Genomic DNA, 24863 nt, shown 5'->3' on the forward strand with positions numbered 1-24863 from the left:
GGTTCTCACACCTGTTTTTGTTTTGCAGCTTAATTTTATTCACAGCTGGTTGTAGAAAATACAATGGGCTTCGTAATTTTAACCCACTTTGAAAATCTGGGATTCAGAATCCAATTTAAACTTGGATAAAAACAGAAGGTTTTGGGATTATTCAGATTCTCCACTATTTCTAGATCTAATCAAATAAGCACATTTTGAAACTGATCATACAAATTCAGATGGTCAGATGTTCTTCCATTGAATTTTTGGATCATTCGCAAGAAAATGATCATCAGGTTTAATGCAAAATATATTAAACTAAACTTTTGCAGAAAACAGTGTTTTTGCAGAAAACAAAGCTTCCAGCATTATTCTTTTATTAGTAGTGGAGGGGATCTTCTTCAGTGAGATAATAAAATTATTTAAGGACCCATTAATTTTCCCTATATCATGAGCAAAGATGTCCAAATACACACACAATAATCTGCTGGTGATCTGTGGCAGATTATAAACTCATTAGTTCTAAAATGTCCTCTTCTCTCACTTTGTATTCAAGATTGTCTACTGAGCAGTCTTACAGTCTCTGCTATCGATACCATCTTCACATCCCCTTCTTCAAAGGCAAAACTTTTTTTTCCAGTCATTGTACAGCAGAGTGTTTCATTTATAAAAGATGTGACTGATTGCCATTATTTACTAGTCTGTATTACCCATCCATTCTATGCTCTAACTGTGAAAGTGACCTACAGAGTGTCAATTCCACTTGTTTTGCTCAGGCTGGCTTCAGCCAATCGAGTCAATAGAGTGGATGATAGAAGTGTAAATGGATAAATTGAGGCTAAAAGTGTAAGGCGTTGACACTGGTGAATCGAACTGCAGTGTTTGATGTACTAATTGCCTCTTAAGAATTGAGCCTGACACAAGGGTGAAAAACCAAAAGCGGGCTCCGCTTGCCATTCTGAAAGCTTTTATGTGTTCTCTGTTCTAAACACCAATAACTAAATGCAACAGCACAATCCACTGTGCAGTGCAGTCATCAAAACAGAAAATATGTCTGCTTAATTCCATCTCAGCTGGCTATTGAGGTATTAAATGGGTATTATAGAGATTGCAGGAATTAGGAGATTTGAAACAAATGGTATCTTGGTGAATTAAGATATTTGTAACTTTATAAGTAATGTAAAACTCAACAATTAAGTTAAATTGTCCTTTACATGATGTACTTTGTCCTGATCTGAAAACATCTCCTGGCATTCTTTTTTTTCTCGCTGTCCACAGGTGGCAATGGTGCGGGATGTTCGATATCCTTTCCCCACTGTGGATGTCCCAGACCACGCTCACTACACCATCGGCTCTGTCATTCTGGCAGTGGGCATCACCGGTATGGTGGGAAACTTCTTGGTCATGTATGCCTTCTGCAAGTGAGTCCAGTTTGTGTTTGTCTCGTTTGTATGATAGCCAATGAAATTCTTGTTAGATCTGCTCATCTGGAGTCATGTTTGCACTGCAAACTGCATATTAAGATTTAGATTTAATAATTTAAGTTAATAATTAAAAATAAAAAAAATCTAAATAAAACACTTACTAAAAAAGATTAAAATCTTTTTTAAATCTCAGGGTAAAATATTTGCCTTGTTTTTTTTAATTGTTCAGTTAACAACATCTGTCATCAAATCTGTCAGATGTGAGCAAAAAAAATTAGATTTTCTGCGCCTGTGTAAACGCAACCCTAGAGTTTCATGACAGAACTTTGTGTGTGTGTATGTGTATGTATGTATATATATATATATATATATATATATATATATATATATATATATATATATATATATATATATATATATATAATCCTACTGTAAGTATGTCAAAAAGTTATTTTTGTAAGTAATATGCATTGCTAAGGACTTAACATCGATTTTCTCAATATTCTCAACCTCAGATTCCAGATATTCAAATTTCTCGGCCAAATATTGTCCTCTCCTAACATACATCAATGGAAAGCTTATTTATACAGCTTTCTGATGATGTATAAATAAATAAAAAAATTGACCCTTATGACTGGTTTTGTTGTCCGGGGTCATTATATATATATATATATATATATGTGTAAAATAAATAAATATAAAAATAAAAAGTGTACTTGTTTTTCAGAAAAAGCACTGTCCAACAGCGACACCTGCAAGTAAAGTTACAGTGGGAGTCCGCGTCTCTTATGCCTCCCTTAAAAAAATGCAGTGGGTTTTGTGGAGCGTAATAGAGAGAGAACGGGGAAAAGTCATGTTAGAGGAGGCAATACCTTTATCTCGCTATGATTGAATATGATTGGTTTGTGCAATAAATCCCGCCTCTTGAGTGCGTGTTCCGCCCGTCAGTCAGAATGAACAAAATGATGGTGTCAATAGGAAGACTAATTGAAAAGTAAGTAATCAACTCACTTACTTAGATAACACCACTTTATGTCATGTAAAAATCAAAAGAGAAAAGACCTGAAAACATGATGACTGTGGGGGTTTTAGTGAGCAATCAGCTTGGTGAAATTAAAGATAAATCTTCGTATCTGTGACAGTGATTACTGAACATGACTATTAAACAGAACAGCTGAAAATCAATACACAAATAAAATATATTGTTTTACCCTCTATGCTTGTCACATGACTGTCTGTTTTTCACTATGTTCTTTTCTCACATGTTTCCCTTTCATTCAGTTTCCCGCCTTTAGTTAGTTGCCTTGGTTACTCTTTTGATTAGTGTCCGTTTCAGTTTTGTCTTGTTTATTATCTCATTAGTTCCCTCATTAGTTCCTGTATAAGTACTCCCTGGTTTGTTCACTCCTGCCACTTAGATGTGTTGTAGATGCAAAATCCTAGATTAACTGAACTGTAATAGTGGCAGGAAAAATAGGTTCTTACTCATCACAGAAGTCAGTCCAAAGTCTGTAAACAAGTGCGAGTTTAATCAAAAACACAAAAATATACACAAATCCTGTTGGTTCTTGTATCTTAGAATGTTACACTTGTTAAACCTTTATCTTGTGTTTCCTTAAACTTTTAAATACAAGTTTTATCCATAAAATGACGGCAACGGTAAGAAAACGTCTCGGTTACAAAGGTAACCCTCGTTCCCTGAAGGAGGGAACGGAGACGTACGTCGGACAGACCGACGAATAGGAATCTCGCTAGAGAGGCCAATCTACTTCGAGTGTAACTAAAACGAGCCAATGCACATTGGCATGCAATCATATGCATCAGCTGCTCGCCTCGCAGCGCGGGTATATAATGAGCAGCAGGTGCGTTGCATCTTCAGGTTTTCGCTGAGGAGCCGAACTGGATAGGCGGCAGCATCAGCGGGGTACAGCGACTGTGGCGACGGGACGTACGTCTCCGTTCCCTCCTTCAGGGAACGAGGGTTACTTTTGTAACCGAGACGTTCCCATTCAGTCGGTCACGTTCAACGTATGTCGGACAGACCGACGAATAGGAATCCCTACCAAAGCGCCACAGGAGCTGCCCCCTTCCAGCGCTCTGTTGTAAGCCATCTGAACCCCCTTGCCTGAGGATGGTGGGACAGGGCTAACACAGAGAGAGTCGATCACTGCTGTTCCCCAAAACCCATTCAGTGAGACTATTGGATAACGCTGGGAAAGCGTACCCTTCGCTGGGAAAGGAACGCTGCGGAAGCCACATCCTTCCCCGAAGGAGTTATGTGGAGAAGTACATATGGACTAACCCTGTAGGGCTGTGCTACATATGGAAGAGCTGGGGTGACTCCAACCCGATGAAGGGTAGGTTCTCCCAGAGGGAAAGACACAGGCTTCGTTTAGGAGCAACCGTGGAACCAACCATATGGGATCCCCGTAGGGTCACACATATGGAACCCAGCCTAAACCCGGTTCTCAAGGATACAACGGAGTATAGGCCTGGCGCCAGACGCTCCGCCACGTCGGCTGCCGAAGGGATATCGGAGGACTCGACAGGGTCTGCCTTGTAGGGACTCTCTGGAGAAAAGAAGCGCATGTAGCGCAGCAAGCCGACACTAAGCCGGGGCCTCTCCGTGCCTCTGACCTGTGGCGAGAACATGGGAGGAGACCGGCTCGACACGAAGGCTATAGTATCTAGCGAACGTGTTAGGTGTCGCCCAGCCCGCAGCTCTACAAATGTCTGTCAGCGAGGCGCCACGAGCCAGCGCCCAGGAGGATGCGACACCTCCCGTGGAGTGAGCATGCAACCTGAGCGGGCAGGGCACGCCCTGAGCTTGGTAAGCCAGGGCGATGGCATCCACTATCCAGTGGGCCATCCTCTGCTTGGAGACAGCCTTTCCCTTCTGCTGGCCTCCATAACAGACAAGAGCTGGTCTGAGGTCCTGAGGCTTTAGGTTCTGTCTATGTACAGTCGCAAAGCGCGGACTGGACAGAGTAAAGCCAGGGCTGGGTCTGCCTCCTCCGAGGGCAGCGCTTGCAGGCTCACCACCTGGTCCCTGAAGGGAGTGGTAGGAACCTTGGGCACATAGCCAGGCCGGGGTCTTAGTACCACGTGGCTATCACCCGGCCCGAACTCCAGGCACGATTCGTCGACCGAAAATGACTGCAGGTCCCCTACCCTCTTGATGGAGGCCAATGCCACCAGCAGCAAAGTCTTCATAGACAGAATCTTTAAGTCTGCTGACAGCAAAGGCTCAAAGGGAGCAATCTGAAGTGCTCTCAGCACCAGAGTGAGGTCCCAAGAGGGTATGGAGAGGGCACGAGAAGGATTTAACCGTCTCGCCCCCCTAAGGAACCTGATGACCAGGTCGTGCTGACCAACAGATTTGCCTTCTAAGTGGTCGTGGTAAGCGGATATAGCAGCAGTATGGACTTTGAGGGTGGAGGGGGGACAGCCTATGCTCCAACCCTACTGCAAGAAGGAAAGCACGACTCTGATCGAGCATCTTCGGGGGTCTTCCCGGCGAGAAGAGCACCACTCGACGAACAGGTTCCACTTTGAGGCGTAAGCACGTCTCGTAGACAGTGCACGTGCCGAAGTGATGGTGTTAAGTACCTCAGGGGGTAAGTCACCTAGAACCTCCGCATCCCATCCAAGGGACCAGACATGGAGTTTCCAGAGGTCTGGACGCGGGTGCCAAAGAGTGCCCCGTCTCTGAGAAAGAAGGTCTTTCCTCAGAGGGATGGGCCAGGGAGGGGCTGTCGCGAGGAGTTAGAGTTCTGGGAACCAGGTCCGGTTGGGCCAGTAAGGCGCAACTAACAAGACCTGCTCCTCGTCCTCCCTGACTTAGCACAGGGTCTGTGCAAGTAGGCTCACTGGGGGAAACGCATATTTGCGCAGGCCCCGGGGCCAGCTGTGAGCCAGTGCATCTGTCCCGAGTGTCCCCTCGGTCAGAGAGTAAAACAACTGGCAGTGGGAGGTTTCTGGTGAGGCAAACAGGTCTACCTGAGCCTCTCCGAATTCTCTCCAGATCAGCTGAACCACCTGGGGGGTGGAGTCGCCACTCTCCTGGCAGCGCAGCTCGTGATAGCTCGTCGGCCACACGGTTGAGCACACCGGGAACATGAATGGCGCGAAGCGACCTCAGATGCTTCCGACTCCACAGGAGGAGATGGCGGGCGAGTTGCGACATGCGACGGGAGCGTAGACCACCTTGACGGTTGATGTACGCAACGGTCGCAGTGTTGTCCATACGGACCAGTACATGCTTGCCCTGAAGCAGGCCTTTGAGGCGGCTCAGAGCAAGGCGTACTGCCAGCAACTCGAGGCAATTGATGTGCCAATGCAGATGGGATCCCGTCCAAACCCCTGAGACTGCATGCCCGTATTACGTGGCACCCCAGCCAGTGGCAGAAGCATCTGTGAACACCACAGCATGCCGGGACACCTGTTCTAGGGGCACTCCTGCCCGAAGAAACAAGGGGTCTGACCACGGACTGAAGGTTCGGCGGCACTCCTGAGTGATTGGCACCCGGAACGTGCCGCGCTGCCACGCCCATCTCGGGACTCGGCCGTGAAGCCAGTGCTGAAGCGGTCTCATATGAAGCAGACCGAGCGGTGTTACAGCCGCAGCAGCCGCCATATGCCCCAGGAGCCTCTGAAAGAACTTCAGTGAGACCGCTGTCCTGCCATTGAATGTATTCAGGCAGTTCAACACCGACCGAGCACGTTCCTCTGTGAGGCGTGCTATCTGCTCGACCGAATCCAACTCCATACCGAGAAAAGAGATCCTCTGCACCGGGGCGAGTTTGCTCTTTTCCCAGTTGACCTGAAGCCCCAACTGGCTGAGGTGTCTGAGCACCAAATCCCTGTGTTTGCACAACTGATCCCGGGACTGTGCTAGAATGAGCCAGTCGTCGAGATAGTTGAGAATGCGAACACCCTGTTCTCTCATGGGAACAAGGGCTCCCTCCACGACTTTCGTGAAGACGCGGGGAGACAGGGCCAGCCCGAAGGGTAGGACTCTGTACTGATATGCTCGACCTTCGAACGCGAATCTCAGGAATGGCCTGTGTCGCGGAAGAATTGAAACATGGAAGAACGCGTCCTTCAGGTCAATCGCTGCAAACCAATCTCGGGGACGGATGCACTCGAAAATGCGTTTCTGCATGAGCATTTTGAATGGTAGCTTGTGGAGGCTCCGATTCAAAACTCGCAGGTCTAAGATCGGTCGTAACCCGCCGCTTTTCTTGGGTACAATGAAGTAGGGGCTGTAGAACCCCGACCTCAAATCGGCTGGAGGGACCGGCTCTATCGCGTCCTTCGCCAGTAGGACTGCGATCTCCGCATGCAGGACAGGGGCATCGGCATCTTTCACTGTAGTGAAGAGGACGTCCCTGAACTTGGGGGGGGAAGCCGGGCGAACTGAATCGCAAAGCCGACCCTGATGGTCCGAAGGAGCCAGCGAGACGGACTGGGAAGCGCTAACCCGGCTCGCAGAGACCGTACAAGCAGGACCAAAGGGACCACCGGTGTACCCGCAGCAGGGCAGCGAGGTGGAACACAGGGACGCGGCTCGGGGGGCTCTCTTTGTGAGGCGGCCCGAAGCGGCGTCACAGTGTGCTAGGCAACACTTACCTGGCTCCACGGATGGACAGAGGGAGCAGTCGAGGCTTTGGCTGCCCGCTGCTCGCTGCTGTCCGCTGGCGACAGAAGAGGGGGATGAGAGTGGTGAGGTTTTTCTCCTCCCACTGCTCTCCAAACCCTCTTCAGACCTGGAAATGGAGGAACTGCTCTTTAAAATTTGGGTACCGCTGCCTCTTGGGTCAGTGGCGGAACAGAAACAAACCCAATAAAGGATTTACCACCTGGCCCTCCTCCAGGGGTGGAAGAGCAGCCCCACCCATCTCTGGGTTGCCCGTCTCAGGGGTGATTCTCACCAACCAGTTAAACAGCTGCAGAGACGGGAGGCGTCATCTCCCCGCAATGGATGCAGCAGAGCCTGCTGGGCCGGAGTTTCTTGCAGGGGATGACACCCTTGGCGACGAGCAGACTGAGGGGCGGCCCAAGAGGAACTCAATGGTTTGTCATGGGAAGCTCCCCGATCCGCTACTAACTGAGGAGAACCGCTGGGCTCAGTCCTCGACAGTGTCACCGAAAGGCCACCTCGTAAGATGGGAGCACTGAGAAAGCATTTAGCTTGACAACCTCTCACACCTCACAAGGTAAGCCAGGGGGCACTTCTGGACCACGGAGGTGGACATCGTCTGGCTGAGGGCCTGCGCCGTGACTTTGATCACGGTTAGTCAACAAGCGCAGCTCAACCCCAGCACAGAACTACCCTCATGCAAAAAGAGTGCCTTGGCCTCACATGCAGGGTGGGTGTGGTCTGTGTACAGCCACCCCATCCAAGAGGGTAGTGAGAGAGGAAAAACTTATGCAGATTGGCACCTTTGGCATTCCATATTTATGGCACCAATATACCCCCATACTGCCAAGTTTTCCATGCACATCTGGAAAACCCAGGAAAGCATGGCTGTAAACTCTGAATCTGAGTCAGCATAAGCACACACCATTACAGTGGGCAGCGTCACCCTCATTTCCAGAGCATAACAACACTCTCTCCGATGCTGCAATCGACGTCTGTCCCTCAGCTGGAGCTCTGAATGAAATGCTAGGTTCCCCTATGAAAAGGACCAGCAATCCAATCCAGAAACTGCACAGCTTGCAATGCGCTAGAGAGGGAGGGGCCCTAGGGGGTTGGTTCCCCGAAGGAACCCCTCAACCTCATGTCACCCAAGCCATATCAGCAAAGTAGACCTCTTCTGGTGCACCAGAGAGGGCGCTACAATGGAGATTACGCAAGGGAACCGCGCGTCTAGAGCGCCGAGCGAGCGCTGGGTTGCCGTGACAACCCGCGCTGCAGCCCGGCAGCTCGACGGTACACGACACGCAGAGGAGCGAGAGGTTTGCTCTCGCTGATCTCCGCGGTCTCCCAGAGTGTCGGGCAGACCCGCGGCTGTGCTTTTACACACAAGCGGCAGCTGGCCAACAACAGAGGGGACTCAAGCTTCCCGGAGAAAGAAGAGTCACGACCGGCGTGTCGACGTGATCATGTTCTCATATGAAAACATGAACACCCACGAACATCATTTCAGCACGCGCCCAGACATGCGAAACGGTGATCGTGGCCGTCAGTGAGGACAGGAACGATCGCATCCAGAAACACAAGTAGGATGTCGTCTTTAAAAAGACGCAAATCTACTTGTGTAAGCTCTTTCAGGAACTTTACTCTTTTAGAAGTGCTGAAGCACGCAGGGGAACGGCCACCGCAACACAGACAGGGATTGTGTGCAGCCTGTCATGTGCTTTCTCTCTCTTTGAAGGCGCTCACTCTTACCAGCCGTAAAAACGGCTTTTCAGCGCTCAAAAGCGCACCGTACCGGCCGTGAGAACAGCCTTCTGACGCTGTCAAACAGCTATTTGCTCAAAAACGTCAAACGAAACAAAAACAGAAAAAGAGAGGACTTCGACCCCGCTGCTGTGCTGTTCGCCCGCACTCGGAAAAAAAGAGAAGTTCAACCAAAAAGCTTGACTCGTCTTCTAGCAGACACTTGCTTGCAGAGAACAGGAACAAACACCGTTCGGCTCCGAAGCGAAAAGCTGAAGATGCAACGCACCTGCTGCTCATTATATACCCGCGCTGCGAGGCGAGCAGCTGATGCATATGATTGCATGCCAATGTGCATTGGCTCGTTTTAGTTACACTCGAAGTAGATTGGCCTCTCTAGCGAGATTCCTATTCGTCGGTCTGTCCGACGTACGTCGAACGTGACCGACTGAATGGGAACTGTATTGCCTACCTTTTGAGTTATTATTAAACCTTTTGAGTATTTTGGAAACCTACTTCTCCTGCTTTCTTCTGCCTGTGGTCACATACCCTTACAGAGATACGGTGTTGCCTCCAGGCAACATAATAGTCTATTTTAGTGTGTTTTTAATAAAATGAGACTTTTAAATTAACGCTTAAAAATAAATAAGTTAAAAATTCATGAAAATACTTATTGATATTGTTATAGTGTCCAATTATAAACAGAAAAAAAAAAACATTTTTTTCCTCATTGGTATCATATTGCGTACCATAGAGGGATAAATTGTTACTGCCTTTAGTTATTATTTTGGAATAAACGTACAAAAAATTAAAACACTAACTTGATGATACTGATTTGGTTTTAATAAATAGAACATTAATTACATTGTTAATGTATAAATAAATACAAAATAGAATATATTTGGTTTCTTTTTTCTTTTTTTTTGATGTAAATGTAAAAACAAGGAAAACATGACGTTTAAAGTAGCAGACATGAATTTAAATTTGATTTATAAAATATATACCACTGATATATATAAACATTTATAAATAATACAACATAAAATACCACTGCCACTGTGTGCTGCTGCTTCTTCTTTCTTTGACAGTTCTTTTGTGTATCTTTTCAGGAGTAGGAGTTTGAGGACACCTGCCAACATGTTCATCGTTAATCTGGCTGTCACTGACTTTCTGATGTGTATCACTCAGACACCAATCTTCTTTATCACCAGTATGCACAAGCGATGGATCTTTGGCGAAAAAGGTAATTCAGCTGTCAGATAATCATGGGCACTTGATCAAAACCATGGTTCATTTTCAGACATTCATAGCCACTTGCACAGATGCTAAGAAAGAGTGAAATGTCAAAACAACTTTGCAGGATGTCTTTTAACATCAGATTATCTTCATGAGACTGATTCCAGTGCAGATGAGAAGAAAGTATAACAGATAATGATAAAAGATCTCAGTTGGAAAGGGATTATTCATTGATGCATAACTGCATCCTGGAGAAGAAACACCTTAATGTCCAAAGAGGTCAAAGCGTATCTAGATATGAATCAGTGTTCGGGTTAGCTTGAACATGTTGTAAAATACGCAGGCACTGGAAAAATTTTTCGGCTCACCAAGCAGATAGTCTGATGAATCAGCGCTCAGAAAAATAATTAGGGATCATTTCGGCTGTTTTATCAAGCTTTGTTCCATGGGGAAAACAGTGGTGATTATATTTTCATCATCATGGGAAATTTGCATATTTGAGCCATTTTCTCTCAGGTGGGTTTTTAGAATAGCAGTTAGTCTATCATGGCCAAACAGCTCCATACAAAGGCATTATATTACAAATGTGATCTCTCATTCTATAAAGCCCTTTTAAATATAGTATTGCAGTTAGAATTATCAATATTAGTCCTAAGTACCAACTTTAAAGCATAACAGCTGCATGATCTGGTGCAAATGTGGAATTTATGTGATGCTATAATATTAGGCTTTCGAATAATGATAAAACTTCAGGTCATCCTTGGATCCCTTGATGATCACTGATGGTCTTCTTTAAATTCCAAACCTTTTAAGCACTTAAAGCGTGTTCTTTGAAGTGAAGTAGCTGCTGTATGATTGATGAAGTGGAATGAGCTCACTCAAACTGTCTCAAGGTCTCTCTTCAAACTGAGGTATGTGTGAGATATCTGCCATGCTTCTTCTAAATGATGTTTAATAAAATATCCTCAAAGTGCTGTAGGGCAGCATTATTAGATGGTGTTGAAAAATATGACAACAGGACCCACTCACAGAGAAAAGATACCCACTCACATTCATTACAGTTAGACCCGTTTGCGGATCTTAAAGCATACTAGATCAGAATTTGACAACCGAGAATCTTACAACCACCAGCGGTCATATATCATTCATATTGTTTCATTGTTAATATTGTATCCAAGGTGTTATTGTAGTTTTATGAGCAGAAAAGCATTGTCTTGCATGCTTATTGTTCTTAAATGTGTCATTTTTTAATATGCTTTCTGATTCTGTTTGGTCAATTGACCCTTCGCAAAGACCCGCCCCCTTTTCACAGAGTGAAAAATACATCGCGGAGCAAAGAGGACACTGACAACACGTCGACAGACAAGACAGAGCAGGTTACTTATGATATTAAACAAAGTCCCATCTTTCAAATTGTGTAATTTTTTTAAAGAAATTCAAACAATAAAAAACGTTTTGTGGCTGTTTAATGTGTCGTGACAGATTGCTGTAGCGCCTCAGATCAAGCAGCTCGTGAACCGATCATCTCTTCCTAACTAGTTATTTATAGCATAAAATAAACATGAATGAACATGAGAAGGAATGTTGTTTCAAATGCGGAAAGATGTAAATACACACCATTTTTCAAGTTCAGGTCCACCAAGGTTAATATTCTAAATCCTGACTGCTTTTTTTGGACAAAATGGCTGATTCTGCGTTATGATTGGTTAGATCGCTTGTCAGTCATACTCCTGATGAAGGGATAGTTTTCATTCTGTGGTCAAGTTTTTTTATAATGAGTGCAACCAATTTCATACAAATTGTTATTATGGCACTCTTCTCTTACTACTTACATAATAAAATAATTCAAACTTAAATATAATAATAATAATAATTTGTACATTATATATTATTAATATGCATAACATACATAATGAATTAAATTAATGTCTGTTTATTTAGGCATTTCCTAAGTAGCTGTGTACTAAACTGTATAATGTACAGTCAGCGATTAATAGCAAAAATCAAAACCCTTCAGGATGACATAAGATCACATGATTATATGTTTATACACTGTAAAACTCGATAAGTTAATAATGTTTAAAACTTTTTAGTAAAATGTATTAACTCAAAAAATGTAAGTAAACTAAGTCATTTTATTAAGTTAATACACTAAAAAATGCTGGGTTAAAAACAACCCAAGTTGGGTTGAAAATGGACAAACCCAGCGGTTGGGTTAAATGTTTGCCCAACCTGCTGAGTAGTTTTATTTAAACCAACTATTATTTAAAAATTGCTATATGGCTATCTTAAAATGAACCCAAAATAGTTGGAAAATTAAAAACCAGATGCAATTAGAGACAACAATAATAGACAAAAGGTGAATGTTTATTAATAAGCTTTAATATTTTATTAATATAAATTTAATAGTTTAATAGTTTATTAATATAAATGTATTAATAAGCAATTTAATAAATATTTATTGTTTAATAATTATTCATTGAACATTAATAAATGTTCATTTCCAACATACTTTGGGTTAATTTTAATTAAGCAATACAGTAATTTTTAAACAATAGTTGAGTTAAATAAAACTACCCAGCAGGTTGTACAAACATTTAACCCTACCGCTGGGTTAAAACAACCCAATTGCTGGGTTTGTCCATTTTCAACCCAACTTGGGTTGTTTTTAACCCAGCATTTAAGTGGGCGCAGCCGAGAGCCTTGGAAGCAGAACAAGGCCATTGTGGTGCACAGGTGTCTCTCATTAACAATCACATCACTGGCATCCCTTCACTCCCACAGTTCTCAGCCTCACCCAACTCATCATGTTAATTACAATACATACAGTTCATTTACATAAAAATCACATTCAGATCTTGGTTAAATATTAGATAGCAGATTAAAACATGTTATTATAACTATCAAAGAGACTGTTAATATATATGTGCATGTATATAATCAAACAACATACAGTATATGTGGTCTTAACAGTTTTGCAGCCCATCCTCAACCTAACCGCAGGCTCTACTCTTTACCATAATGGTAACCTTACAAAACTAACATGACAGAACCCCCTGTAAATCACAATATTAAACACTAACTTATGTGTTTATATGATAATCATGTGCAAAAACACACAAAATAACACTTCATTTCAACATTTATTTATACTGTCTGACGAAAAGCATGGGAATTAGAAATCTACAACACTCAATCATATTTGAGTTCACACAACTTTTTTCTATTAAGAACAATGGAATTTTATTTGAGTGAAACAAACTTATTTCATTTCATTAATTTCAATTTCACAGTGTACATTATCTCTAGCTACACTGCATACCACACTTGTATACAATACTCAAACATTATGAAACAGTTTGTGCTATGTTGTTGGTCTTCTCATAAGCAGGACTATAAATTCCCAGCAATATTTACATTTACATTTGATCATTTAGCAGACACTTTTATCTTGCCTGGAAAATCCAGCCTCACCACTGTACTAGCGGATGAATCTGGTCGACCATTGAATCAATTCGATTTCTAGGGCGGAACAAATCCGAGCAAACGGGAAGCGGAGGAAACCAATCAGAGAAGGGCGGATATGACGTTGGCAAAGCGACAACAGAGTCAACAGCGAAAAGTAAATAATTAATGTGTTTTTGGTCATTTAAAACTGAATTCATGGCTGAATAGAACAAACTCTCGGGTCTCCCGTGTGCAATCTTTGCTGATATTGAAGGGACTTTCGCCGCACTAGAGTGACGCTGTTTGCGAAACTGAAATAAATGATTGCACGGTTTGGAGTTGACTTGAGGCGTGACGGAGGGCAGACTGACCAGACTGATATATCTTGTAGAAGATATATCATTCTGGACTTGACAGGCAAACTTTTATCCAAAGTGACTTACAAATGAGCAGAACAATAGAAGCAATCAAATCAACAATAGGGCAACAATATGCAAGTGCTGTGACAAATCCCATTTAGGCTAGTAAAGTACACGTAGCAAGTTTATATATATATACACAAGTATTAATTAGTATTAATGAGTCAAAGATGCCTAATCAGCCTTGAAAGTTGCGAAAGACTCAGCTGCCCGGGTTGAGTTAGGCACCAGCAGGGAACAGTCCGTGAAAGTGATTTTGTGCCTCTTTGGGATAGCACCACAAGGTGATTTTCACTTGCAGAATACAAGCTTCTGGAGGGCACAAGTCTGAAGTAAATAGTTTTAATGTATGGGGGCAAAGCCAGTGGTTGTTCTGTAGGCAAACATCAGTACTTTGAATTTGATGCAAACAGCAATTGGCAACCGTGCAATTGATGAAGGGAGGTGTGACGTCCTGCTGCTGCATTCTGGATCAGTTGCAGAGGTTTGACAGTACATGCTAGAAGGCCTGCCAAGAGAGCATTACAGTAGTCCAGTCAGACAAGGAGTTGTGTAGCATGCTCCAATAGAAAGGGCCTGATCCTTAATGTTGTATAAGGCAAACCTGAAGGACCGGGCTGTTCAAGCAGTGTGGTCTGTAAGGTTTAACTAGTCATCAATCACAACTCTAAAGTTCCTGGGTGTCCTGGAAGGAGTTCTGGATGACAAACCTAGATGAATGGAGAAGCTGTGATGAAGCTAATTTAAATTAGTAGCTAATAAATATGGGCTTTTCAATGACAGATTTTTAACTTATACCCTTTTCCAATCTATACAGTGAAACGCCTGTTCACATTAGTGACATTTCCAAAGCAATTATAGATTCACAGGGTTACAGGATTTTTCATTATTATTATAATTACATATCCACAGTTGCCTGCATGTACAGCTTGAATTAATTAACAGGTATTTCTGTGATGGTAAGGAAAACAAGTTCTCTTTCATCTGACGCGGTTTTCAGTCTTTTTCTTTTCAGGAGCATGAGTGAGGTGGTTGATTCAAATGGACTCTATATGGCCTGTATGATTTATTACTCATAGTATAGAAGAAACAATGTGAAGGACTTGCTTTATTAATGCAATGCTGGATTACATATTCAGGGCATTATGAAATGCATTAATGTTTTTGTTTTTTTTACAGTATTTCTTTGTATTTCTCTCTCCCCACAGGTTGTGAGTTATATGCTTTCTGCGGCGCTCTGTTTGGTATGTGCTCAATGATCACTCTCATGGTTATTGCGGTAGATCGATACTTCGTGATCACTCGTCCTTTGGCCTCGATTGGTGTTATGTCACGCAAACGAGCCCTGCTGATACTCTCCGCTGCTTGGGCGTACTCTATGGGCTGGAGCCTGCCTCCATTCTTTGGATGGAGTAAGTGCTTATACAAACAATCACTTCATAGGGCAGTTTTCTCTAAGGAGACAACAGAGGCATTTACAGCATTAGTTCACGTAAAAAAAGAAAATTACCCCAAGATTTTCTCACCCTCAAGCCATCCTTGGTCTATATGAATTTCTTCTTTCCGATGAACACAATCAGAGTTATATTAATAAATATCCTGATGCGTCCAAGCTTTATAATGGCAGTAAACGGGACCAATGAGTATGAAGATCAAGAAAGTGCATTCATCCATCCATCATAAACGTACTCCACATGGCTCCGGGGCATTAATAAAGGCCTTCTGAAGTGAAGCAATGCATTTTTGTAAAAAATATCCATATTTAACAAGTTATAAAGTAAAATATCTAGCTTCCGCCAGACCGCCTTCCGTATTCAACTTACGAAAAAAGTGTAACACCTCTTGCAGTTGCTAACGCTACGTCCTACGCCTTCTGTGTTCAACAAGTTGAATACGGAAGGTGTAGGACATAGCTAGTTATTTTACTTTATAATGTATTAAATATGTTTTTTGTTTTTTTCTTACGCCAATTCATTATTTCGCTTCAGAAGGCCTTGTGGAGTAAGTGTATGATGGATGGATTCACTTTCTTGAGCTTCATACTCGTTCACTCGTTCCCATTCACTGCCATTAAAAAGCTTGGATACGTCAGGGTATTTATTAATAAAACTTTGATTGTGTTCATCAGAAAGAAGAAAGTCAAATACATCTAGGATGGCTTGAGGGTGTGTAAAACTTTGGGTAATTTTCATTTTAAAGTGAACTATTCCTTTAATTTTAAAATTTGAGATTGAATAATGTATAAATCCCTTATTTGTTAAAAACTGCAAACCCAGAGAGAGAATTTTACCTCATAATTGAGTTTTATATTCATAGGTGCCTATGTTCCTGAAGGTCTGCTGACATCCTGTTCGTGGGATTACATGACCTTCACTCCTTCAGTACGCGCCTACACAATGCTGCTCTTTACATTTGTATTCTTCATCCCCCTCTTCATCATCATTTATTGCTACTTCTTCATCTTCAGAGCTATCCGTGATACCAACAGGTAAGTTCTTGTTTAAGTACCATTTCTATGTGTGTTTCACCACAGGTCTGAACCAAAAAGAGGAAAAATAGGCCTACTGGGAAGGGGAATTGTATTATTTATCAAAAAGAGATCAATTTTAGATTAGTGTGATGTTACAAAGACAAAGACGCTTTGTGAACTGACGTATGTTCCGTCTCTTTTTGTGTGTACTGAATCTATATGTTTGTTTACATGTTTGTATGATGGGAATAACAGAGCTGTGGGAAAAATCAATGGAGAAGGAGTAGGACCCAGAGACTCTATCAAGAAGATTCAGCAAATGAAAAATGAATGGAAGATGGCAAAGATAGCGCTCATTGTGATCCTGCTGTATGTCATCTCTTGGTCTCCATACTCCTGTGTAGCTCTTACTGCTTTTGCTGGGTGAGAATCATCATGTCTTACACCCACAATCCATTACTTTTATTACATCCTTCTTAATGTTATTTAATTAGTGTTGACTTTAATTAGAAGCAACTGAAACAGCTAAATAATTTGACAGATAAACACACACTTGAGATGTCACTGTGCTTACACATGTTACTCACTGTTAGAGATTGCAGTTATTTGTTTAAAGAATGTCTAGACATTCAAGGCAGACATAAGTTGTATTAAAAAAAGCAAAGATAGCTTTAAATTAAAGATAATACAATTATCCATTTATCTGAATCATCATATAATACAGTGTGTTCCATGTGAGAAGCAGATGTTTTTCAAGGTAGTTATGAGTAGCCAAAGAGTTGGCAAGCTATTTAAAGGGTTAGTTCACCCAAAAATGAAATTTCTGTCATTAATTACTAAATCGTCATGTCGTTCCAAACCTGTAAGACTTCCATTCATTTCCTTCACAAATTAAGATATTTTTGAAATCCGAGATTCTTTTTATCCCCCATAGAAAGCAACATGATTACCACATTCAATATCCAGAAAATTAGTAAAAACATTGTTAAAATTGTCGACATGACTACAGTGGTGTAACCTTAATGTTATGAAGCGACAAGAATACTTTTTGTGCACAAAAACGAACCAAAAGTAACTTCAACAATTTCTTCTCTCCCCTGTCATTCTCCTATGCTGTTTACATTCAGCTGTTTTACTTCTTGGTTCTATGTCAGAATGACGGCTCTGTATTGGCCGACGCTGTTCACATGAGCAGCACGGTGCATGTGTGTGATGCTGATGCAGGAGCCGGACAATACTGAGTTACTGAAAGTACTGCGTAATTACAACGAATTTACAGCATAACTTTCAATAATTATAGTGTAACTATACAGTAAGTATGTGTAAGTATAGGGGAACAATATGTAAAGTATTGGGAATAAAGGGGTAACAACCAGGAAAATAACAAATTATTTATATTGTAAATATTTTATATCTAAGGGGTACTTATGACATATAACTAAGGGGTAAGTATGACATTACGGGCCGTAAATTAAAGTGGTGCTTGTTACCCTCTTATTTCATGTATTTACAGGGTAAGTAATTAATAAAATGCAAACAATCTGATATCACTGACTCCAAAACCTTTATTTGAAAAACAACTTTATTAAAAACAGGTCTACAACACTTATTATTCATTTTTTTTAAATCAACTTTTCATTTCAAACTCTAAAGTCCTGACAGAAAGTAACAAGTTTTGTCCTTTTTTTGGTTGTTGTTGTTTCTCACTTTGTTTCCACCTGCTGTTGTTTCTCAGCTGATGAATCTTAAGAAGGAATCCCGTTGCTATTCTGTATTATAAGAAAATACAGTAAACCCCAAAATTTTCTCATGGTTTAGGCTATTCATCTTTTCGCTTCCGACCAACTGTCACCAGCGCCTGCATGAGAGTCGACTTCACGTTTATAGATGCACATTGAAATGAGCAACGTGAAGCTTTCATGACGTTCTCGCGGGAGATTCATGTGAAACTCGCGCGAGAACTGCCGTCTCTGTTATTCTGACTTGTTTGTTTCTCATTCTCATTATCTGTTATTCTGTGTATTTTGTTGTGAGCATTACTAAAAAAAAAATAATAATAAAAAAAATTAAAAAACTGACGGCATCCAACATCTGCGTGAGTTTCTCGGCATGCCTACGTCATGCTTCAAGTTACGTCAAGCATGAACTCTCAACCCTCGCATGCACGCGCAGGAGACAGTTGGTCGAAAGTTTTAAAAATATTCAAATATTTGGTATTTTTCTTACAAATACGTATCGTTTCACTTCAGAAGACATCGATTCATCCATTAGGGTCGTATGGATTACTGTAGTTCCCTTTCAGTCGGTCACGTTCGACGTATGTCTCCGTTCCCTCCTTCAGGGAACGAGGGTTACATACGTAACCGAGACGTTATTGCTGTTTGTGCTGTTTGATGCTTTGACTTTTAGGAACACGTGAGCTTGCATTATAAAGCATTCCCAGATTCCTAAAATCCTTTTTGTGTTCATCTTAAGAAGGAAAGTCGTATACATCTCAGATGGCATGAGGGTAAAAGATGAGTAAACGGTGAGCACATTTCCGGGTGTTCTGTATTTTTTAAATACAGAATAGCAAATGGGATTCCCTCTTAAGATTCATCAGTGGAAAGAAAGAAAAAGAGGAACAAGAGGAGGAAGAAGCCAAGCAAGAGAAATGAATAAGAAGTGTTGCAACTTTAAATCTGTTTTGAAATAAGTTGTTTTTCAAATAAAGTTTTCCAAGTGATATGACTGTTTGTGTTTTTATTTATTTATTTATTTTTATTAATTACTTACCCTGTAACTACATGAAATAAGAGGGTAACAAGGGTAACATATTGTTCCCCTATACTTACACATACTTACTGTATAGTTACACTATAATTATTGAAAGTTACGTTGTAAATTTGTTGTAATTACGGAGTACTTTCCGAGCTGTAATCTAAAGTGTTACCAAGATTTCTTAATTTGTGTTCTGAAGACGAACGAGGGTCTTACGGGTTTGGAACGGCTTGAGGGCGAGTAATTAATGACAGAAATTTCATTTTGGGTGAACTAACGCTTTAATACCTGTGCCACAAATACAATATGATACAATACAATACAATACAATAGGGATACTATAACAGTGTTTCTAAAACTGGGGGTTCATGAGTGGTTTGTCAGGGAACTGCAGGGGGTTGATAAAAAGCAATAAAATGAAACATTTAGTAAAAGATGAAATATTTTATTTCTTTAACTGCATGTTAACATTAGAGAACCATAAACAAGCAAATGTGTTGTTAAATTATTAAAATATTAACTTAAAATCTCATACTTAAAGGTGCCCTAGAATTAAAAATTGAATTTATATTGGCATAGTTGAATAACAAGAGTTCAGTACATGGAAATGACATACAGTGAGTCTCAAACTCCATTGTTTCCTCCTTCTTGAGTAAATCTCATTTGTTTAAAAGACCTCAGAAAAACAGGCGAATCTCAACATAACACCGACTGTTACGTAACAGTCGGGATCATTAATATGTACGCCCCCATATGCCAGTTCATGTTCAAGGCATTAGACAAGGGCAGCCAGTATTAACGTCTGGATCTGCACAGCTGAATCATCAGACTAGGTTAGCAAGCAAGAACAATAGCGAAAAATGGCAGATGGAGCGATAATAACTGACATGATCCATGATATCATGATATTTTTAGTGATATTTGTAAATTGTCTTTCTAAATGTTTCGTTAGCATGTTGGTAATGTACTGTTAAATGTGGTTAAAGTTACCATTGTTTCTTATTGTATTCACGGAGACAAGAGAGCCGTCTTTATTTTCATTATTAAACACTTGCAGTCTGTGTAATTCATAAACACAACTTCATTCTTTATAAATCTCTCCAACAGTGTAGCATTAGCCGTTAGCCACGGAGCATAGCCTCAAACTCATTCAGAATCAAATGTAAACATCCAAATAAATACAATACTCACATAATCTGACGCATGCACGACGAACACTTTGTAAAGATCTATTTTGAGGGTTATATTAGCTGTGTAAACTTTGTTTATGTGCTGTTTAAGGCAAGCGCGAGCTCCGGGGGCGGGGAGTGTGAGCATTTAAAGGGGCCGCAACATGAATCGGCGCATTTCTAATTATGCCCCAAAATAGGCAGTTAAAAAAATGAATTAAAAAAAAAACCTATGGGGTATTTTGAGCTGAAACTTCACAGACACATTCAGGGGACACCTTAGACTTATATTACATCTTGTAAAAAAACATTCGCTGGCGCCTTTAAAGAAAATATTAGTTTTTATAATATAATATAATATAATACTCTAATGTTAAGACTCTTTTATTCTTTTAGTCTCTGATCACTTTAGTCTTCCATCACTGCTTTCTTCCATCCACCCTCAGAGAAAATGTGTCACATACTGTGAAAGAAATGCACTGCTTTGTTGTAATCAGACTTACTTTGGCAGAATAATGATCACATCCACCACGTACCTGCTGCTACATTTGCAAAGGACTGGATGGTTTTACTCATTTACCACCTCTTTTCAATCTAATATGTCTGTGTGTAGCTGCGATGCGATGTCATGCGTGTTAGAAGAAAGTAACACATTAAAATGATGTGTAATGTTATGTCGTCTTACTCTTTCCACAGATACGCTGACATGCTTACACCCTACATGAACTCTGTGCCTGCTGTGATTGCCAAAGCATCCGCCATTCACAACCCAATCATCTATGCCATCACTCACCCCAAGTACAGGTATGATGATGCGTAAGGGTAAGTCTTTTTACAAAGAGTTCTCTATTCTGCTGCTTTTAAAAAAGAATTTCCAGTATATTCATGGCTACTAGTTGCTATACATTCACAGTAATTTTAACAATTTGTTACAATTATATGGTGATTTATAATTAATATTGTTATGAAATAACTAAATAATTACTTTTTAATATGTAATTTATTTCTATGATGTCAAAGCTGAATTTTCAGAACCCATTACTCCATTCTTCAAGGTCACATGATCCTTCAGAAATCATTGGTGCTCAAGGAACATTTCATACAGTGGTGTGCGAAAGTTTGGGAACCCCTTGCAGAATCTGTGAAAATGTGAATAATTTTAACAAGATAAGAGAGATCATACAAAATGCATGTTATTTTTTTATTTAGTACTGTCCTGAGTAAGATATTTTACATAAAAGATGTTTACATATAATCCACAAGACAAAATAGTAGCTGAATTTATTCAAATATCTCTGTTCAAAAGTTTGGGAACCCTTGGTTCTCAATACTGTGTGTGATTACCTGGATGATCTATGACTGTTTTTTTGTTTTGTGATGGTTGTTCATGAGTCTTTTGTTTGTCCTGAGCAGTTAAACTGAGCTCTGTTCTTCAGAAAAATCCTTCATCTCCTGCAGGTTCTTCAGTTTTCAAGGATTTTTTGCATATTTGAACCCTTTCCAGCAGTGGCTGTATGATTTTAAGATCCATATTTTCATGCTGAGGACAACTGAGGGACTCAAACACAACTTTTAAAAAAGGTTCAAACATTCGCTGGTGCTCCAGAAGGAAACACGATGCATTAAGAGCCGGGGGGTGAAAACTTTTGAACAGGATGAAGAAGTCCAAATTTTTCTTATTTTGTTGAAATTTTTTATTTTTTAATTTAGTACTTCCCTTCGGAAGCAACAGAAGATACTTGCATGTTTCCCGGAAGACAAATTAAGTGCAATTTACCATGATCTTCAAATTCTAAAAGTTTTCACCTCCCAACTCTTAATGCACCATCTATCCTTCTGGAGCATCAGTGAATGTTTGAACCTTTTTTAATAGTTGTGATTGAGTCCATTAGTTGTCCTCAGTGTGAAAAGATGAATCTCAAAATCATACAGTCACTGCTGGAAAGGGTTCAAATATGCAAAAAATCCTCAAAAACTGAAGAACCTGCAGGAACTAGAGGATTTTTCTGAAGAACAGAGCTCAGTTTAACTGCTGAGGACAAACAAGAGACTCATGAACAACCATCACAAAACAACAACGAAAAAAAAAACAGACATAGATCATCCAAGTAACCACACACAGTATTAAGAATCAAGGGTTCCCAAACTTTTGAACAGAGATATTTGAATAAATTCAGCTACTTTTTTGTCTTGTGGATTATATGTAAACATCTTTTATGTAAAATATCTTACTCAGGACAGTACTAAATAAAAAATAACATGCATTTTGTATGATCTCTCTTATTTTGTTAAAATTATTCACATTTTCACAGATTCTGCAAGGAGTTCCCAAACTTTCACATACCACTGTATAATTATCAATGTTGAAAACAGTTGTTCTGCTTGATATTTGATTTTTTGATGAATACAATGTTCAAAAAGAACAGCATTTAAAAGTATTTTGTAACATTATGTCAGACACTTTTGATGCAATTAAATGCATCTTTGCTGGATAAAAGTATTATTTTCTTTAAAAACAAGAATTACTGTCCCCAATCTTTCAAATGGTAGTGTATTCTAAAATCCTGTTAAATATTATAAAATCCTGGCAATATTTTACATTGTGCATCAAAATTGAAATATCCTGGCAGCATATTGAAGCACTGAAAGACACACGACTCAGTAACCAGAAGCTCCGGCTTATTACACACCCTAGTTTCCAATACAAAAAGACCTGTCCAGTTAAATGAAACATGGTTCCACAAACATGAATGCTGCGTGCTTCAGGGCCAGGCGGACCCAAATCGATCAGCGGCTTTGTGTACAGAGTGCAAGTATAAGTACCTTGAGATGACAGAGGTAGATTCTGACCTTTAAAAGTCAGGTTTACTTCAGATTGATCTGCTCTGGATGTGTTGAGCCATGTGCTGCTCATAACAGATCTGTGGTGAGCTACACAAGATTAATGCCTCCTGATGAAGAACCTAGATGATGAGGTCATAATTTGTCCATTCCTATCACCTCAATATGATGAGATCCTTATGAAGGATTGATCTGAACTGTCAAGTCTGGTTTTGACATGAGACACAACGAACACGATATACCCTTGTCCTAATGAACAATAAAAAGGTCACTATTATTTAATTGACATCTATGAAAATTTGATGTGAATTGCATTTTGAGGTTTCCTCTTCCGATTCTTTTCCACCCCTTCCTCTCTCTCTCTCTCTCTCTCTCTCTCCCAGGTCTGCCATTGCAAAGTACATACCGTGTCTGGGAGTGCTGTTGTGTGTACCTCGTAGAGACCGGTTTGCCAGCAGTAGTTTTATGTCCACACGACGGTCCACTGTGACTAGCCAGTCCTCTGAGACCAGCAGCAACATGCACCGTGCCGGGAAGGCACGCTTGCCCTCTGTGTCTGACAGCGAGTCGGTAAGAAAACACCTTTAGGCCAGAAACAAACTCTATAGAAGAATCATGTTATTTTGCAAGCGGAAGTAAGATATTTTCTGTGAATATGTAAGACTTTCGATTCATTAACCGCTATAGGTAAATAACTGGAAGAATAACAAAGTGGTTAGGGAGAGATTTTAGCCCCCTGGAACTGATTTTCAAAGGTACACCATTTTGATGGCATTTTTTATACATAATTCAATTGAATAAATTAAATCAATTTGTCAACTTAATAGACCAAAAATAGAACATTATTAAATAATAGATAAACAACAGGGGAATTCGCTGTGGATATATTTTAAATATCAGGGGTATTTTTGTAACTTTTAGTGGCACTAAAAAAAAGTTGACCAAGTACACATTGCAATAGGGACACCACCAAGATGGCTGCCAAGTGAACTGAACTGCCTAAAGGGAAAGTCCACGCCAAAATGCAGATTCTGTTATCATTTACTCACCGTTATTCCAAACCTGTATGACTTTCAAAGAAGATATTTTGAAGAATGTTGGTAACCAAACAGTTTCGGTTCCCATTGACTTCGTATGGACAAAAAATACAATGGAAGTCAATGGGAACTGAAGCTGTTTGATTATTAACATTCTTCAAAATATCTTCTTTTGTGTTCTGCAGAAGAAAGAAATGTATACAGGTTTGGAACGACATAAGGATGAGTAAATGATGACCGAATTTTAATTCCGGAGTGTCTATTTACACTAAGGGCAAATAGCGTCCCTTGTTGGCAAACGCTATTTACAGCTCCGCCCACCAATATCTGGCTGGGCCACTCAAGTTTTAAAAAAGACATGCAGAATTCAAAATCTTCAGTGGTGCAGCAGTAGCGAGTAAAGGCTCGCAGACCTGGCCTTTAACGCGATTGGTTCAAATCCACCTTTTGCCAAGCTCGCATGTATTTTCAATAAAAATGAAAATAATGTTCTAAAAGTGGAAATAAACTCCTTAACCAGTGTTTAAAAGTATTTATTGGGTAGGGTTAGGGGAAGATGTAGAGAGGGTTTTATTCTCCCAATAAGGCAGCATCCATTTAATATTTTTAATAAATATAATCATTTACAGTCTATGACATTATTGCATCCTGTTAATGTACAAAAATACTGAGGTACAAATAGTATCTGCCAATATAA

At 40.6% G+C, this 24863-nt stretch overlaps 1 protein-coding gene across 1 annotated transcript in view; it reads left to right on the top strand.

Moving 5' to 3' along the window:
* The window catches only part of opn4b (opsin 4b), a 47398-nt gene that overhangs the window by 12583 nt on the left and 9952 nt on the right, over positions 1 to 24863 (top strand). Inside the window, exons 2-8 of the mRNA XM_067369165.1 lie at positions 1258 to 1400; positions 9897 to 10030; positions 15098 to 15301; positions 16206 to 16377; positions 16615 to 16782; positions 20985 to 21092; positions 23513 to 23699. Of these exons, the coding sequence (XP_067225266.1) occupies positions 1258 to 1400; positions 9897 to 10030; positions 15098 to 15301; positions 16206 to 16377; positions 16615 to 16782; positions 20985 to 21092; positions 23513 to 23699 (1116 nt within the window). The remainder of the gene's footprint in view (positions 1 to 1257; positions 1401 to 9896; positions 10031 to 15097; positions 15302 to 16205; positions 16378 to 16614; positions 16783 to 20984; positions 21093 to 23512; positions 23700 to 24863) is intronic.

Source organism: Chanodichthys erythropterus, chromosome 19 (genome assembly GCF_024489055.1).
Source record: "Chanodichthys erythropterus isolate Z2021 chromosome 19, ASM2448905v1, whole genome shotgun sequence".
Classification (NCBI taxonomy): domain Eukaryota; kingdom Metazoa; phylum Chordata; class Actinopteri; order Cypriniformes; family Xenocyprididae; genus Chanodichthys; species Chanodichthys erythropterus.